At 34.9% G+C, this 19185-nt stretch overlaps 2 protein-coding genes across 3 annotated transcripts in view; one reads left to right on the forward strand and one right to left on the reverse strand.

Moving 5' to 3' along the window:
• LOC119076869 (odorant receptor Or2-like) overlaps window positions 1-19185 on the reverse strand; it is a 200995-nt gene that overhangs the window by 56030 nt on the left and 125780 nt on the right. The gene's annotated exons all lie outside the window — the stretch shown is intronic.
• Window positions 1-19185, forward strand: part of LOC119076837 (tachykinins) — a 58508-nt gene that overhangs the window by 35929 nt on the left and 3394 nt on the right. The window contains exons 2-6 of one of the 2 annotated variants that reach the window (XM_037183841.1): window positions 17977-18085; window positions 18276-18418; window positions 18484-18746; window positions 18816-19040; window positions 19101-19163. In XM_037183841.1, coding sequence (XP_037039736.1) covers window positions 17977-18085; window positions 18276-18418; window positions 18484-18746; window positions 18816-19040; window positions 19101-19163 — 803 coding nt within the window. The remainder of the gene's footprint in view (window positions 1-17976; window positions 18086-18275; window positions 18419-18483; window positions 18747-18815; window positions 19041-19100; window positions 19164-19185) is intronic. The other variant, XM_037183840.1, reaches the window with a different exon arrangement.

Consider the following 19185-nt stretch of genomic DNA (forward strand, 5'->3'; position numbering starts at 1 on the left):
CATTTCTTAGAGTACAGAACCCTTAATCTACTGCACCAAGGGAGCAGCTAACGCAAATTTATTGCTACAAGCAAAAGATACATGGGCAGTTATTAGCTGCACCATCGATAACTTTTGTTAAAAGAAACAAACACAAGAAACCGGAAGTTTAGATAACGTTTCTAGGTAAATGCAGATGAGGTAGAAGGTAGAACTACCACCAGTTGTAGTAGATTATGTCTGAAACGTTTGCTACGCCTTCGGCTAGGTACATAACTTCCAAATCGTCAAAATAAACATTTTGGACAGAGGTGTATACGCTATTTTATCTGACGATAACAGATATATCGAGATACACAAATTTGCCATCGAGATTATCGTTCTAGGCAGATAAATACACTTTTTCAGGGTATTAAGTCTGACATTAATTCTGTCACCGTTGCTATTGTTTTCCGATGTGCGTGACGTCAATATTATTATCCAAGGACTTTTACTAGTCTTTCAAATTACAAGCGTCGAAATACAATTATTTAATATTCGAGGTGTCTTTGGGAGCTGAGAGAGTGTTGTAATATGACAATATGTTGTAATAACTATTAACCCAATGGGTAACACATAATTAGTTTCAAAATCTTTAGGATCTTGTGATTGAAGATATCATTTTGCCCCGACTTGGAGCCTGAAGAACGAACTATATATGAACTGGTTCCAACTACGGCTCTGCCCGAATGTAGTATATTTAACAGAAATTTTATTTTTCATTTTATTGTCTGTACGAATTGTAGAGGGTAACAATAAAATACGAAGTCTGAAACAATATCCCTATCTATAACGTTCTGTTCTGACGTTCTTAATACAACAGCAACAGCAAATAAAAATAAACTTTTTCAATGGCATAATTAGCATTATTATCATCGTAACTTGTTTCTGCAGCATATTTTCAAATCGTAAAATTGAAAAGATTTTAGAAACGACAAAATATTATTAGCACCGCAGAATCCTGGTACATTTGGTTGATGTAGGGGATTGTTGTATACTTTCGGTGTTTTATTTAAAACGATTGCGTGAATTGGAAAATGTTTGCTTATCCGTTCCGCAATACTTACGCTCAGAATAAGAAAGTGTTAAATTCGCAACCAAAATTTTACTGACGCGTAAGTGTGGTAAGCAATTAAAATGCAATTAACTGAATATTCGTGGAACGGTTGAGTTATTTATCGAGGGAGAATTGTGGGTTGATTTTGTTTGGATTATATATAAACATAACATAAATCTAAACCTCTGGTTTCTGAACCAATTAGTAGCAGCCCATTTTTTACAGATAAGATCGAGTGTTCAGAATAGGTAAAAAGGAATCAAGCGACGAACTGTTGCTTGTGCTGTTAGAAAAATAGGAAAACAAATTTTAAAACTAATGAGGTATTTGGAAGATCTTGTGCACTCCCATCAGAGACTTTTTACGAATGACTTACAGCCATTCGAAATCAAATTTACAAGTTACAATTATAAGTCAGTCAGTCAAAAGTTAAAGGTCAATTACTTATAATTAACTCATCTGAACTGAACCCATAAAAATACCAAAAAAACCGGACAAAAGAAGAGGTGGATGCAGTTGGGTAAAAAAAACGTCTTTTCGCATGTCTTCGTCGTTTGATCTCAGGAATACAGATCATGACAAAGAATATCTGAAATATAGTAGCTCGTTTTCCGATGGTATTTTAAGGATCTATTGCATGGGTTGCTTTCTAGAGTCAAATGAGGAAGACAGGGGTTGGTTGGGGATGACGCCATGAACTGAGAGGATTTTTTACCACTTCATTGCGGAGCGTAGCCACGACCAAAACAGATTTCTGAAATTAGTTAGATGAGATTCAGAAAAATTATATTGCACCCCCCATGAAGAAAACCAAAATCGGTGCCTCTGAAAGGATGTGACTACAAACAATATTTTGCTTTTGCTGGAGTATTTTTACACGCATTAAAGTGGAAAGCAAAAAGCAAACTCACAGCGTTACATAGAAAATACAATCGACCTGAGCCCTGAGACGGTTGAAATCATTTTACATGTTTAAAAAATATGTGGAATTCCTCTTCCGTTGCACATTGACAGTTCAACACGTGCTTCGACACCTTCAACATCAAACCCTTCAAAGAACGTATAGTCATAAAAACTTCACAAAAAAATGTCAAAGAGAACAGACAAGCTCTCAAAACAATGTGCAAAATAAAACTAGGGAGGACTTTCAATACGACGAGTAACAAGTGGCTGGAGATTGTATATGTTTTCTGGTTGCAACGCGCTGTAGAACGATTCTTCGACATACATTCCCTGTTTGCTGTATACTTATCTATAGGCTAAAACCAACATATGAAGTGATGGAAATGTTGTAAGCGTATGAAATAAGATATATTTGGCTTTGTAATGTAAATATTAGGCTCATTCACAAACATGGAATTCGAAATTATTAAGTGGCTAGTAATATATCTTCTCTGTTGCGGAATTTATTCCTTTCTTTCTGTATTCACGGCTCACATGTAACGGTTCTGACATTATAGGACTCCGTGAACATTTTTGTTCAAATTTTCAATGATGTTCTTTTCGTAATGATGCTTTGAGCTCATCTATGTTATCTATTATCCGTTGTACATGTTTTGTACGCTTGAAAAGTATGCCATCATATGCTCCCATTTGGATGTAATAAAAGTTTATTTTTTTGTTTCGATTTTTTATTTCTGAATTCATTGGAATTTCAATTCAAATGACGTATGTATATGCTGACTGTTTTTTTTTGCAAAGGATAAAAAGAGCAGAATTTGTTTCTTTCTTTCCACAGAATTCTTTTGTTGACAATCCCATTGTCAAACATATCTACTTGCTGTTACTTTGTGGCTTTTTTTAGGTAAAGACGTGAATATCAACAATTTAGTTGACAAGTACATTCCATTCAGCATTTGTCTCCATTCATTCTCTTTCATTATTGTATTGTTGCTCAGATCTCTCTTTTGTTTTCAAATGCAATTCTTCTAAACAAACACTAATTAACTGCATTGTAAACATTTATACACACGGTGAGCTATTATGCATTTTTGCTCTTTGTAATCTTTTAAATGCGAAGGAGAATCATTTTGCTGCATAAAATAATCACGTCATCTGTCGGTCGTGTTCAGTTCAGCATTGTTAGATAAATTTTCGGAAATATCTTCAGTTAGTTTTCTATGAGAATGGCACACACTTGTCACGAAGAAGTCGAGGCTTTCCGAGACTGATAATGACAAGTGTGTACTCTATTTTATCACATATGCGAAAACGAGACAACAACATGGACCTGAAGTGTAATTTTTGAATTAAACTTCCACGGTGCGCCTAAACAAAGTTTAAATGAAAAGTTTGATAACATGTGGGTTCTCTTCAGAAAATTGTTTTTGGGGTCAAACTGGCAGAAAAAATTCCGCTGAGCGCTTTTTAAGAAAATTGATAAAAACTACTCTTCTCCATACATTGTCAAAATTTTCGTGAAAGTGATGAAAAAAATTTGTTGGCTACATGCGCAAATTTATTTTTTACCGATAAACCACACTATTTTAAGCAAAAAATTGTTCTACGGTATGTCTCTAAAAGTCATAGTGTTTTTTATATAGCCAACTTGGTGTGCCAAATCTCACTAAAAATGAAGACCTAATTGGCTGTATAAAAACACTATGACTTTTAGAGACATACCGTAGAACAATTTTATGCTTAAAATAGTGTGGTTTATCGGTAAAAAATAAATTTGCGCATGTAGCCAACAAATTTTTTTCATCACTTTCACGAAAATTTTGACAATGTATGGAGAAGAGTAGTTTTTATCAATTTTCTTAAAAAGCGCTCAGCGGAATTTTTTCTGCCAGAACAAAAAAGTTTTATTTTGACCCCAAAAACAATTTTCTGAAGAGAACCCACATGTTATCAAACTTTTCATTTAAACTTTGTTTAGGCGCACCGTGCTTCTAGTTAAGTAATTTTGACATCCGAACACCGCGCGTATGTGATAATAAATATTATGCACGTATGACAAAGCGGTCGAGGCTTGCCGAGACGGCTTGTCATACGTGCATATTCTTTTTTATCGCATAAGCGAAAATGAGACAACAAGATATGCGAATGACACTTTGACAATTTAAAGAAGTGTAATGTTTGTTTATAGATCCTAGGTGAATAATTTTTTCGGTGAATCACACCGCGTATGCGATAATAGTACTTTATTGGTAGGCGAGACAAATTCGAGAATTACTTCGTATGTACATATTGTATATAACAAGTGAGCGTAGCGAACGCGTGTGTATACAATATGTACATAAGAAGTGATTCGAGAATTTTTCTCGCCTACCAATACAATGCTTTATCTTCCATGTGTGACTATTTCATACATTCAGCGTTTCTGTATATAAACTCGAAGGCATACAAACACCACTGAAATATTTGGTGTATCTAGTACACAAGCATCATGTGTGACAATCAAGCAAATTATGGCAACATATCGAGATGTAATCGTAAGTCTCGGTGGCCGAATCGGCTAGAGCGCGTCAATTTTATGCACATGATCGTGAGTTCTATTCTCACAACGAACATTTTTTTTTGTTTTTTTTTTTTCAATCTTCTATCAAAAAATTGTAAATAAACTGATCTCCGGTATCGTAGGTAGATTTTCAATCGAAGGAATATCTGTTGTAAACCGAGACCTTAGCCTTTTTGTCATATTGATTTGCAATGACACATTTCTCGGCAGATATTTGTACAATCGAAAAACTAATAACGCTACAGAAATCCTGATATAAAACACTACACAACGTAATTTTGAATAACGAGAATCCGTTTAGTCAAAATTTGATTATTTTTCGTTCTAAACATACACACGCGACATTTTGTCGTGCATCATGCATGCACTTTTTAAATTGATCGGACTACCTGCGACAGACTTACTAACACATCTATGCGAGCATCTATGTTCATTGCTTTTATGTTCTACATACATGTGGGGTTTCATGACAACAAATCTAAGTGGAATCATCAATCTCAGTGGCCGAATTGGCTGGAGCGTGAACTTTTTATGCATGAGGTCGTGAGTTCTCTTCCCGCACCAAACATTTTTTTATTTTTTTTTATTCATTTTATCAAAATAAATTGCAAATAAACTATGCTCATCTCTTTATCGTAAGTTGATTTTCATTCGTACGAATTTCTGCTGAGCACTGAGTCCCTGCGCTTTTTTACACATTTTTACACCACATTTGCGATGGCATATTTCTCGGCATATATGATATAAATAATTTACAGAAATCTTGAGGTAAAACAAAAAAAAAAAAGAAATTTTGAATGAAGAGTATCCGTTTCATCAAAATTTGATTATTTTCCGTTCTAACCGAAACCAAACATGGCATTCACACATACACGCGACACATTTTGCAGTACATGTTGCTTATATACTTTATAAATTGAGTCGCACAATGCGGCATAAGACAATCATGAGGGTATGTATATCTGATATACCCGAAGACTCTGTGGTCAGATGGTTAGCGTAGTTTGTTCATAAGTCGGAGGTTCCGTGTTCGAATCTCCGTCGGGTCACTGGTTTTTTTCTTCAAAATAAAAAAACGGAAATAAAATTTACCCTAGAAGAGTAAAAATAGAATTATATCCCTAGAAAACCAGAATTAACGTATGTCTTAGAGTTTATATACAGAAACGAGTAATGTATGAAATAGTCACACATGGAAGATAATAGTATTTTACATGCTACATGCGTCGAAAACCGTACTTTTCATGTTTTAAGCACTTCTTTCGACGCCCTCAGCATGTAAAATCCATTACATAACTCTGGATAAAAATGAAAAGTCTAGTTTTCGTGTATTTATTGACCTCGGCTTCGTCTCGGATCAACAAAATTCACACGAAAACTCTACTTTTCATCTTTTTATCCCTAGTCATGTAATAGTACATTACTATACCAGTGAAGTAATTTGATATCTCGTATCCAGAAGAGTAAAAGTATCCGAGGGCTTCAGCCCGAGGTACTTTTACTCATCGTGATACGAGATATCAAATTATTTCACGTGTAAAGTATGGCGTTTTACTTTACGAGCGAGGGAAAGAGTCTTCACTAGTGAGGGAAAGGCCACATTACCTCACTAGTAAAGTAAAATACTATTAAAAAACTGCGAAAAACGGTTTTTAAAAATTGGAGGTGTATGTGTGAGCCTCGAGGGTATTGTAACATGAGAATGCGTGTTTGTGAACCGAGGTTTATTCGAATGTTACAATACCACGGCAGAGTAAAAGTAACCCTGGCAGGAGCGGTTCATTATTGAAAAGTCAAATGAGGGACCTAATGCACTGTATGAAAATGAACTCAAATGAACACTGACATAAGTTGAAAAATTTAATTCGCAAAATATATAAGACTACTAGATAATTCAGGTCCCTAGTCAAACAAGCGCTCCTGCCTGGGTTTACTCTGCCGTGTACAATACCCTCGAGGCTCACACATACACCTCCAATTTTTAAAAACCTTTTTCGATTCGAGTCATTTAATGGCTTTTACATTCGCCTTTCATCGAAAATCACGAAAAACACCAAAAATTATCAATTTATTCCGAAACTAAGCACCAAACAAACACAAAATATGTCGATCACCTCAATAACACACAAAAATATTGCAACAACACAACAACGATTCTTGACAGCGTTCGTTTTTGAAGAGAGAGAAGTCTCTCAGTTTGCTATGTCTACTACAATATGATCAATTTGTATCATATAGGCGGCGCTTTCCAGTTCGTTAACTCTAGGTGAACAATTTCCAATATTTAATCCCTAGAGATTACAAATTTGTCTATGTGTTAGCGGGGAAAATTTTGACATTTTCTAAATATGCGAATTCGAATAAAAGTCGTGTTTTCGATGAAACTCGAATGTAAAAACACACAACACATGCAATCGTACACGCATGGATTTTTGAAAATTTGGAGGCTTTTCGGCGTTGGAAAAATGAGTGTCCGTGCTAGAGGCAGTGCTATGGCAAAAGGCATTGGAAGATTTTTAAATTTTAATTTAAGATTTAGATGTACGAGTTATAGGTCTTCAGAACGCTTTGTTGTTCAATTGAGTCTGAGTCGATTCTTTACGGTTGATGTCAACAAAAGTTGCTAAGTTTGCCTCAGCTGTTTTACCAGCTAGTCCATACTGCCTAACAATCCCACTGCCTATGTATGCTTGATACGGTTTTTCCACTATCATTCACGTTTAAATGTGACTATGAAACCGTGTCAAGACATGTTTTTGTGAGTAGAGACGACCTACTAAAACAGCCACCAGGAGATATTGGGCATCGAAATGTTGGGACACTTTTATATTTACAGACTTTGTCGTAAGCCTATTTTCCGTCGAGGATTGAAAGCCTCCAAATAGACAATATCCCCTTAAATCGCTATGTGAAGTGGCAGTACTGAAAACAGCTGAAGCAAAATTAGACACAAATTTGATTGACATGGACAATAACGTTCAACAAAAAAGAAATAATATTTTCAAAAAATTCTTTGAAATTGCCATCCAATGAATATGCAATGTAGAGTAATTGAACTGGATAATTCGTTTGTTTTCCAACGAATTTCGAAAGAATCTGAAAGTAATTTGCATAATCAATTTTACAGACTTTTTGGATCACACAAGTTATTTATGTTTTTCCTACTTCATAAGTGATCCAAATTTTATTGAAAACCCGGCCCACTCATCTCCACCTGTTCAACATACCCGGCTTTATTGGTGAAGTTACACAGCAACTATGAAAGTCTCCATTCAACTGTGAAGTGATACAAATTCAAAGAGTTTTCATAGACCAGGGATAATGTATGCAGCTTGGATATTTCAATATCCAAGCTTGTTTAGTCAATGTCAATAAGACTGGTTGCAAAACGACAAGACAACATCAAAAACGTTTGGAGATAATAAATTTTTTAAGTGGCCAGAGGGTGAAAAGTGATGTCATATACCGATGACAAAACACATTTTATGAACCGATATTTGCTCACGGGGTAATATTTGATGTAATATTACATACATTGCAATGCAATATATCAAAGTTAATTATTGGAATATTTATACACGCTATGACCCGTTACATCTCTGCATACCCCCACTCATATTTCTAATTTATTATTTCCTGTTTCTAAGCTTCTAATGGTGTTCACATATGGTTGTTTATGATTGGCTGTTTTATTGCAATTTCATTTAGAGCACTCATTGCTGTCGTAATCTTTGTCAATATTAGTTTCATTCCAAATGTGGGCATTAAGTTTATGCTCTGATTTCGTATGAGTATTAAAGTGATGTTACAAAGCAATGCGATGCTGGGTGACACACTATAGTTTCCGAGTTATCTGGGCTCCAGTCAATGCATTGCAATGGTAGTATAAACCTACCTACACTTTTCGCTGAATATACATTCGAATTGGATAATTTAAATATTTGCTGAAGTGTAGTTGTTCAGCTCAACAACTCAATAGCGTTTTGGTTACCACTTCACTGTTGTCCACTTCTAGATTAAGTTGCCAGTTTTTTAGTTCAAAACTCACCCGCAGATAGATTTGAAGCAATTGCCAGATTTGTAAACAAAACCGATTGAATCGGTTTAAGAAATGCGCTCTTGCTAGAAAGAGCATTGATTTAAGTCAAGTGGGGTTGAGAGTAGAGCTTTCGCATGGCACAATAGCACACGACCGACAAAAACATTGGTATTCGACTCATACTTCACTCCTAGTAGATCTTAGATGTCGCTAGGTTTGTCACTCACTGGAACAGTAACGTTTTTCGGTAATGAAAGGAGTAATGATCAGTAAAACTAGTGTAGTAATGATCGAAACCCCATCGTAAATTGTTATTTCCAAAGTGCGCACGAGAAAAATGATGAATTTCATGACCGTCTGTCGTCCCCCTCGCACGCAAAAATGTGAAAAGAATTTTTTGAAACTTCACCTTGACGAGGGTGCGTAAGTGAGCGAACACTTACCACTAAAACATTCCATTTTCAGTGTAGATTTTGGAGGAAAACTTTTGTTTAGAAAATCTAAGCATCCAAGATGACATATGATCGAATGTGCTTCAAAGGAACACGAAAGAGACTCATCTTTTCAAATAAACTGCAATTAATTAACGTCCCACATATCGTCTGAGCAATAATTTACATTGAGGTATTAGTAATCATTTACCGAACCAAACGTGCAAAGGCTCCAATCTTAGCAATTTCCATAACATTATTCAAAATAGCTTCACTGCGATCAATGCGGAACATGTGTATTCATCGTCTCAGATAAAAGGAAAAATCTCCGTGACTAAATATTATGCTGTAGCTACACATCACAACCCATTATTGATTTACCACACTTTATTTATGTATCGCTTCAACCCATAAAAAGGTATGTCGGAAAGGTGTTGTGGTTTATTATTATTTAATTCCTACCGGTAAACTGGTGTGATGTATAAACTGGAGTATTTTGTATCTCCTAGATATATATAATGGTTTGGTTTTAAGTGGCAAGGAGGAGGTATGAATGAAATAGACCATAAAATTTTACTATAAAATGTTTTAGACGAATATTTTCCAATTGAATTAAGTAAAAAAAAAAGTTGAATTATTGGTATCATTAGCTCGTCTTTCGTCAGGGTATTGAACAGTTGTTGGTCAATTTTATCCGACTATTAACTGGCAAAGAAGTAGCCTCGATACAAATCTGGCCATCAATGGTGACTCTTGGTCCATTTAAATTACCATTTTGAGTTCGATCGTAAAGAGTACGACTGTACTACAGTCACTGTAGCAAGGTGTTCGATACAATTCAGGCCATTATTGGTCACTCTTGGTCTAATAATTTTTTCTACTCTTGACGTCTGGACGTGCTACGCGTGCCGTAATTGATTTCATACATTATAACGATACTGATCCGAAGCAAAGGGAGCATAGAATAAGTTTATCGATATCTTATCCCAAATATTATGCCTTTGCAATTTGAATTTAAATCTACAAAGCACAAATGCAGTGTTCGGCAAAAGGACGAAAGATAAAACATGAAATCGATTTTTTTGAAATGTTCCCACATCACCTGATATTTATGAGCGAAACTCGTTTCTGTTACATGACACCCTTTGTTGAGCTGTCCTTTGTTGAGCTGTCTTGTAGCAAACGTACAGACTGGTATTGGTCCGACTTTGTAAAGAAACTTATTTTTAAGTAATTGTGGCGCGACTAGGGTATTTTTACTCTAAATTATAAATTTGTTGTGCGTAGCCCTCCGTTATGTGACGTAATTTTGATAATCTTTATAACGACTTCGTTAAGTGTGCCACCTTCACCGTCTTTCGCTTAAGTAAAATTAACTGGTCGCTCTCCCTGGACACTCTCTTATATTTGTCTGTATATAACAGAGTGTGGTGTGCAGTGTCATCTTTTTCAGATTTTTTGGCCCCAAGGGCATTCTTAAATAGGAGCCAAATGTAAATGTTCTAGTTTACTCAAAAAATGTAGACTCGGACGTCAAATTCTTTTGGGCGCCTAGGACAATTGCCCTTTTTACCCATATGGAAAAGGAGGTACTGGTATATAGAAGAAACATAAACTTTGACCTCTCCTTGCAAGTCTGAGGTTTTGAAGTACTTAGTTTCTTATATATCACGCGATGGGTTGTGTTTGTGTATCGCGTCGTGAGAATTTTGATCCGAGACGTAGCCGAGATCAGTAAACACACGAAAATGTGACTTTTCTCGAAATGGCAAATAGGTTTACCATTCCTTGAACATCAAATACCCTTACAGTTCTTGTAGCATAAATAACTATTTCAGGCAGTAGGTAAGTTTCATATAAATGACTATTACAAAACTAGACTTGTGATTGAAACAAATAATAATCTCAAACGTAAAGCGTTTGATTTACATGTTTCTGCTTCCAGATCTTATTCCTTCATTAAGCCGAGATTAACAGTCCCGATGGTGACATTACCGTGTTAGTATGAAAGAAACTCTGTCTTTCTTCAACCAAACGACAGCACATTTCATCTAACATGAAATTAAGTGTAGCGTGGACTTGCATAATAACAACAAAAAAGACAAGAAAAGGAAAAATGTAAATTCGCCCAATCAAACCCGGATTTTCTTCTTGTAAAGTCCTGAATGTAACGGTCAAATGAATATAAAATTCCACATAATGCACGCACGGACATGTCATTGATGTCAATCCCCACAAAAAAAAGAGAAGAAGCAGAAGCAGATACACATCAGGTTGTTTATTCATTGTTTATAAATATTGAATTACTTGCTCTCTTTGTTGTCCGTTTGAAATGAAGGTTTCATTTATTAGATCGATTTTTTTTTTCTTTCTTTCTCAAAACTCTAATGAAGGTTTGACTGATGGAATCCTGGCTTCATATCCATATTATGATTGAGATTAGATAGAAAAGGGATCATAATACAATGGGAATAACGGAATGATATCCAGCAGAGCAAGGGATAAAGTAACTATTTTACTTATTTAGAATAATTTTATGGAAACCATTCTGGTGTTTACAAACAAAAGGAAACTGATTGTACATTTTATATTGGTGGAATGGCAGTAGGGTAGTAGTTTACTCCATAACTCTGCATGATTTTTTTAAAATTCTTTTCTTATTTCTGTTATGCGATCAGTAATCTTTTGTTTTGTTTCTGTTTATTATCCATCTCTTATCACCAAATTGTTGCTGATTCGAATAGAAAAATTATTTTTGTTTAGTTTTTTGGTCGACCTCTGTGAAGGTATAATCGAGTAATTTGAATTCTGATTTGGGAGGTTGTTGTGGTTTAAATCAGTAATCCAATTATTTCGTTCAACATTTGAAAACCTAGATTTTTATGATTTAGCATTTCGCATTCTTGGTTTAGAGCTAACTCACTAACAGCCTTTTACGACGAATAATAAGTGCAATCTGCAACCCACGTCTCGAAGTATGTAACTTGCCGAAATGTAGATATAATCGCTAGAAAAATTCCTTGTGCTATTGTCTGACACGGGAATCGAACCCGGATCAGTTTGGTGGAAGGCTAGTACTTAATCACTGCGCCACACCGTTCAAAATGTTGATAATTTACAGACATAAGCTAAAACTGAAAGTCAAAAATTAAATCTTTATGATGAGTTTGTGAAGAACAGCTGCCAAAAAGAGTACATTTTGTATGAAATGGTTTTTTACAGTATGTCAATTTTTAGTACCCTATTTAGAGTACTCTCTGATACCATTCATGCTTGAAATGCCTTGAAAAATGTTGACATAAAGTCTATATGAGTCAAAGTCATCTGTCAAGTAATTTTCATGCATTCAAACGCTTTTTTTCAGGCATTCTTCATGCATTTTACAGAATGTCACAAACTATGTACTAGCCTTGAAAATGGTTTGGTAAGATGTGTTTTAGAATATGCGGTAAAAGAATAATATTTGTCATCACTGCAGAGCACAAAGGAGATTGAAAATAATTTTTCTCTGCTTTGTTGAGTTCTGCCATTCTTTCACTATCAAAATATTTCTGCTTCTCATATACTTCTTTTGACAGGGAGGTCGATATGGTATAAAATAAATGGATGAGCAGCACTTCAAAATTTCAATAGTTTACGATAAAAGGATCTCTCATGTTTTTAGGAACAGTTACAATACAGGAAATCGATAGCAGTTTGAATTCTTTTCTTCAACTTTTTACCAGCTGTTGAGCTGTGACAGCTGCCGAGAAGCGACCTAATTCCTGGTTAAACTTACTTTGATTCAGTTACTTTTATTACGAAATGTTCGTATGGTTCGTATTATAAACGTTTCCCGCAACTCCCAGTTTGTTGTAGTATTTACGCAATTTTTGTAGTATTTACTTTGAGTACTTATCTTTTGTGTTGAGATAAACGACAATCACAACAGGTCAACCTTAACCATAACGAACATATGAATAGAACGTTGCTGAAAGCATACTCAGGGTTGCACAAGCTTTATCCAATTATGAGGGTAAATAATGGCATTTCACAAGCTGTGAAGATTAAAACTTATCTAATCATATTGCGACCGGCTCTCACGTATGCTATACCGATTTGGCATAATTTTCTTAAGTATCTCAAGTATCTTATAAAGAAATTGAAAGTTTTTGAGAATAAATGTCTACGCATGGCAATGGGTTTTCGAAGGTCGGCAACGAACTTCAAGTTTATATCTACTGAAGAATTGCACAGTATCACGAAACTGCCAAGGCTCAAACTATTATCTTTGTAGACGCTCATGATAGTGTATCGAGAATGACAGTACTTGATCATAAAAATAATAGCCACTGGCATGGCATATTGATAAACCTTGATTTGATTCCGCTACTTATAGCCATTCGACTTTTGTCGTACCCCTTAGGTTAAGCAAATTTCTCTATATATAAAAAACGAGAATATTGATTGTTTTTTCGAGTCTTTTTTCAATCCTCAGGTGGCAACATGCACCAAAGAAATTTCTAAGACAATAATAAATCTAACCATTTTTCTGAATTATCAAGTTTTAATAACTAATTAATACAAAAGTGTAAAGACATGTCGTAACTTAAATTTGAAAAAGTCTGGAAGGCTGTAAATTTATCTTTATCTAGAATATAATTTTGTGTATATTTTCTAATTTGATTCAATAAACGAATTATAACAGGTCAAGAATTACAGAGAAAAATAATTTTCATCCTATAAATTTTATGAGGAATATGTGACTTAATATCTGCCTTCAATGTTAGTTATTCAGTTCAATGCTTATTGAATTCCTTGAATATTTAAGATTTACCAATCTCCACAGGACAAAATGTTCAAAATGATTAAGTAATTGGTTGATCTAAGTTAAGAAAAATTGAAAACGAACATTCTAAATTGTAACTTATAAGTCAAGACATTCCTCTTTGTAAGTTTGCGATTTTATTCGATATCATGAAATTCTATTCGCAAAAATTGAATGTAAAAATAATAATCAAAAAAGTTCCAATTGCAACCATTACAAGTACTAAATTACGGATCAGTTGTTCATGTCTGTTCTGTTTCTCAAAAAAAAACTTTTCCGCACCATCACACCAGTGTTACCCATTCTTTTATGTTTCAATTTCTATTGCAGAAGTGTGGTCAAACTTTTTCATTCACCTAATTTAAATATATTTTCAACCCCAATATGTTTTTTAATGCATAATTTATCTATTACAAGTGGAAAAGTTCTATTCTGTATACTCGAGAGTGAAAAAAGTTTATCAATAAGTCACGGTGGCATGGTTGTTGTATGTGTTGTATATGGGGAAACCCTATTATGATTCTACACGCCTATGGTCCATTTGAATCGGAAATATGACCGTTTAGAGCTTAAGTAAATTATTGCTACTTGACCGTTTAAAATGTGGTCCTCCATGTGGGCACTAAAATTTGAATTTAATAGAGAGATCGATTGGATACTGAGAAGAAAAGGTGGAAAATACCAGATTCTTGTTAAATTCTCTCCTCACTGCATCCTCCGAAAAAGACTGAATACTTTATTGACAAGAGTGTTAAAACTCATTGTTTAAGATTTAAAAAAAATCTCGAATATTGTTCAATTTCCAATTTCTCCTAAATTTGTTAGAAAACATTACCAGTTCATCCTTGTTGTCAATTACTAAACCATTTTAAAGTTCAGACGATGGAACAGGAATTTAACCGAAAGGAATCTATTTTCGTTCTACTAAATCCTTGAAAATTGTATTATTAGCCGACATATTACAATCTTCCTCTAACATACTCTGCAGAGAAACTACCCCAATTTGTAACTCTTCCACATTCGAAAATCTATTACCAAGATAGACATCTCAGAGAAGCTCTTCTACACGAATATACGTTTTGCAACAATCAACATCACAACAAGTTCGTGTAGTTATTTTAATGTGCTTTCGTAACCAAAGCACTGCCATCATAGGATGTTCTATGTTCGCCGAGTACAAAAAGCTCATTGTGCTGGTGAAGAGTATATCTTGAAAATTATGTCATATTTCATATTGAGACAGTTTATAGCAAGATAAGACTGCTTATGTGTGTGGTGTCAGTTCTATGGAACAAGTGTAGGCCGTTCATAAAAGTTTTTTTTTTACAAATAGTTTTTATTCAACTTGTTATGTGTGACATGTCTAAATATAGGGAATAAAAATTCATTCTCTGTGACAAAGCTGTTGGAAAATGTTTTGCGTCGTACGTGTTTGGAAATTGTAGGCTTTTCGCTATAATGAAAATTAGAAAAGGTCCTTCAAATGAAATTGTTTGAGTAATTCCCTTGACTGTAAGTCAGGGTCTTATGCCGGAAAATACCCTAAAATGTTTGTATGTAAGGTTGTATGATATGTTATGATAAACGGAATTGTTTGTCCCAATATTTTGCTTGTAAACACGATAACTTGAGTAATTATCAACCAATTGCTAATTTTATTTTTTTAATCGACGCAGAATTGAAGTCCTGAGGTTAAGTTCGTAGATGGGCTATGTGAGATTTGATCCTTATCTGGGACTTATTCCAGTAAAACAGTATTTTCCACTGTTGGAAATTCAATCAGTCGAAAAAGATTACTTTGATGGAATTAGATTTTTTGGGTTAGTTATGGTGTTGAGGAATTTCGCGCCAGGTCATTCACAATAAACCAAAAAGTGACATTTTTCTTATACAAAATTGGTCATTTTGGCAATTGTTGTGAATGACGCGTCGCGAAATTCCTAGCAGCCATCACGCATGATAGTTTTCTATAACGGTGATAGTCAGCTATCACGGGTAAAAGTAGCAGATTTCACGCCATGACATAAAATATTTATAAAATTTTAGGAAAAACCATTTTCTGAATCGTTATTCAAATGTATGGAATGAAACTAAAAAACGATCAAACAGAAAACTTTAAAACTTCCACGAGTATGAAGTTTGCTGCCAGAGCGAAGCGAGGGCCGTAATTCACACGAGTCGTGATATTTTATTAATGATTAAATGTAGTGAATGTAGTAAGTACCGGGGGCTTCCTGTTTCTACATAAGTGTAAGGGAAGAACGTCTACCGTACTATTTTATATTGTATCAAAGTGAAAGAGTCCTCTAATCGTTCCACATTCGCATCTTCTACTTTTGATTATCGTTAGCAATAAGACTATGAAACTGGATAATAGACAACTTACACGAGTGGGAATTTTGCGGGCAGAGCGGAGCAAGGGCCGTAATTCAAACGAGTCATTGTCTATTTATGATTTATTGTTGATTAAAAATCAGGCCGCAAATTTACAAGAAAATAGAGAACAGAAAAAGTACTTTTCCAAAGAATTTGTACTGAAGCGAGGGTTTTTATATCAGTTATTGGTGATGTTTCGGAAGTTTGACAACGGAAAATAAAATGAAATTGATTAAAAATAGTGACAAGAATAAAATTGTCAGTCAAGGGACCTGACCCGCCAAAAGGTGGGGCCTAGTTTTTACATCGCTGTCTTTTCCGTCTGTAACATTTCGTTTATAGCCATGAGTAATATAATTCAGTTCAACCCTCTTAAAAATCGACTCGATAATTATGATGTCTATACGGTTGCTGTCCATGGAAAGTTGAAGCAAGTTGAATTGACTTTTAGACCTAGACTCTTTGTCGTTGGTTGAGAACAGTTCTATAAATTCAAATCATCCCACTTGTTATATGCGAGCGGCTTTTACGTAATTACGAATGCAGAAAATATTTTAAAATTAGTAAGTAGAGACGAGACTGTAGGAGAGATAAACCGCTTTTCCATTTAAACATTAAAATTCGCATAAACTGATCGTATAAAATAAACGTAATTTCCTCAGAAGACATAAATATTAGCAAAACTTTTTCTTGTGCGAAACGTTCATTTTCCTTTTGATATTTAACAAAATTCATATTTCTTTGTTAAGCTATGATTAAACTTGTTTCATTTTTATTATCGTTCTTCAGAAAAAAATGGTTTATATGAGTGGTTTAAACTTGTTGTTGCTTTTAAAGGAGAACGAAAAAAACGGTAAACCATTCGTCGTCGTTTATAAGTTGAAGAAGTTAAAAGTTGTTACGCTACTTTCTGATATTATGTGACTTTGGAAATTGCTTTGCATAGAGTAATTGGTCTGTAGGTAGTTAAAAATGTATACGATTGCAATTGTAGGATTAAGGATTTCTATTTCAGTGGAAGAACTATTTATTCGAGGCGTCTCTACAGTCTGTTTGCATTTAACTACAAAATCATTTTTGGCCCATCCCATTTTCTCAAAACATTCCATTTTTTGTAATATAAATCATACCAGTGACTTCAGCTATGAATCAATCACATTTAACTAACTGACTTCCACTCGGATCATAAGATTCACACGAAAACTGGACCTTTTATCCCTTGTTTTGTAATAGTTATTTCTGCAACGATGCTGCGAAAAGTGAACTTCTTGTGTGACATATGAGGTATGATGGGTCTTTTTTGACTGGTTTTACCTTTCGTCACTAGTGGCATCTCGTAACAAAAAAAAAACAATTATCACCACTTGTTACGTAAAGTACTATAATGCAATAGGATGAGTTGGATTTTTTAGATGTGTCATTGACACTTCATTGTGGCAATACACACATTCTAATGCATAGATCAAATCAAGTAATAGATTCGATAACTCTTCAAATGATATGATTGCCTTTACAACAGACATCAGTCATCAACATCAATTTGCTTCAGCTGTTTTTCAGCTGTATATTAATACACACCAGCTGCTGATACGGCTGATACGTCTTTTTACCGTTGTAAACACTACCACATGCATCTGACTATTTCACTCACATGAACAAGTGTATACAGTTTAGTTTGGAGTGGACCAGCTGGAAAACAGCTGAAGCAAATTCATGTCTAAATTTTGCTGACGTCCCCTGTTCATCAATAAAATTTTCCACATTTAACGTTTTTTCTTCTCTTTCCAGTTCGGTTATGGGTGCCTCGTTACCGTGTGCATTTTTCATCCTTATAATTTGTACAAATTCAGTCATAACAGCTGAAACACACCACAAAAGGAGTCTTCAGGGATTTCAGGTAAGTTTCTACACAAACAAATTCGAATCGCTTCAGCCGAATTAAACGAAATGTATAACAAGCGAGACAATTGTTATGGCAACGAAAGTGTCTTCCACTTGTGTTATATACGCTTTCAAATATTCGGTTTTTGTATCTCGTTAGAAAACAAAAAAAAAATGAAATTTAAAAATGTAATGAAATGCCGTAGGGTGTACGTGGTAAACGGAGCATCGAAGAGGTAAGCACACAGAACAAACAAGAAGGATTTGAAAACAATCATCAAATACTTGTTGTTACAACAACGGAGCAAAATTTCCTGGACAATGAAGTCAGAGGTCCCGAACTGTTGAGGTAGTTGATTTTATCAATTCGGTTCTCGCTCAATTCAACAATAACCCGTCCAATCTATCCTCCAGAGATCTTCCACCATTATCTGTAGTAAAGCGTGCACCAATGGGTTTTATGGGAATGAGAGGGAAAAAGGAGTACGAATACACCGGCATGGATAAAAAGGCTTTGCAAGGATTCCATGGCGTACGCGGAAAGAAAATTCTGTTGAAAATTCCACATAGGTTCGTCCCGAAGCGTGCTCCATCTGGTTTCATGGGTATGCGAGGAAAGAAGAAACTGTTGATGAATGAATATGGCGCGAATAAGAGAGCACCATCCGGTTTTATGGGTACGATTCTCGTTATTTTTATTGCAGAGGAATAAATATTAATTTTTGATCGGTCCGTTTTTACGAAAGGAATGCGAGGTAAAAAGGAAGATTTTAATCCGTTGTATTCATCGGCAAATATTGAATTGGACGACAGCAATAGTATAGATGATTTCGGGCATGACTTCTACGAAAAGTTGCAAAACGAACGAAGACTGTTAAACGAATTTGGAAGAATTTATGGCCTAGACACACAATTGCCTAATGAATTCAGCGGCGAGCGAGCATCTGAGGTGTCATCAGAAGAAGACGATGGTATGAGAATATACGTCGAATTAATGTTATGAAAATCAAGAAATTACCGAAATATTTTAGGAACTTATGGATGGATGAACGACGAAGCAGCTGAGTCACAGGAAGATCAAAATGGATACTTCGGTATGATAACGAATTTGTGTGG

This window comes from Bradysia coprophila, unplaced genomic scaffold (assembly GCF_014529535.1).
Source record: "Bradysia coprophila strain Holo2 unplaced genomic scaffold, BU_Bcop_v1 contig_232, whole genome shotgun sequence".
NCBI classification, from domain to species: Eukaryota; Metazoa; Arthropoda; class Insecta; order Diptera; family Sciaridae; genus Bradysia; species Bradysia coprophila.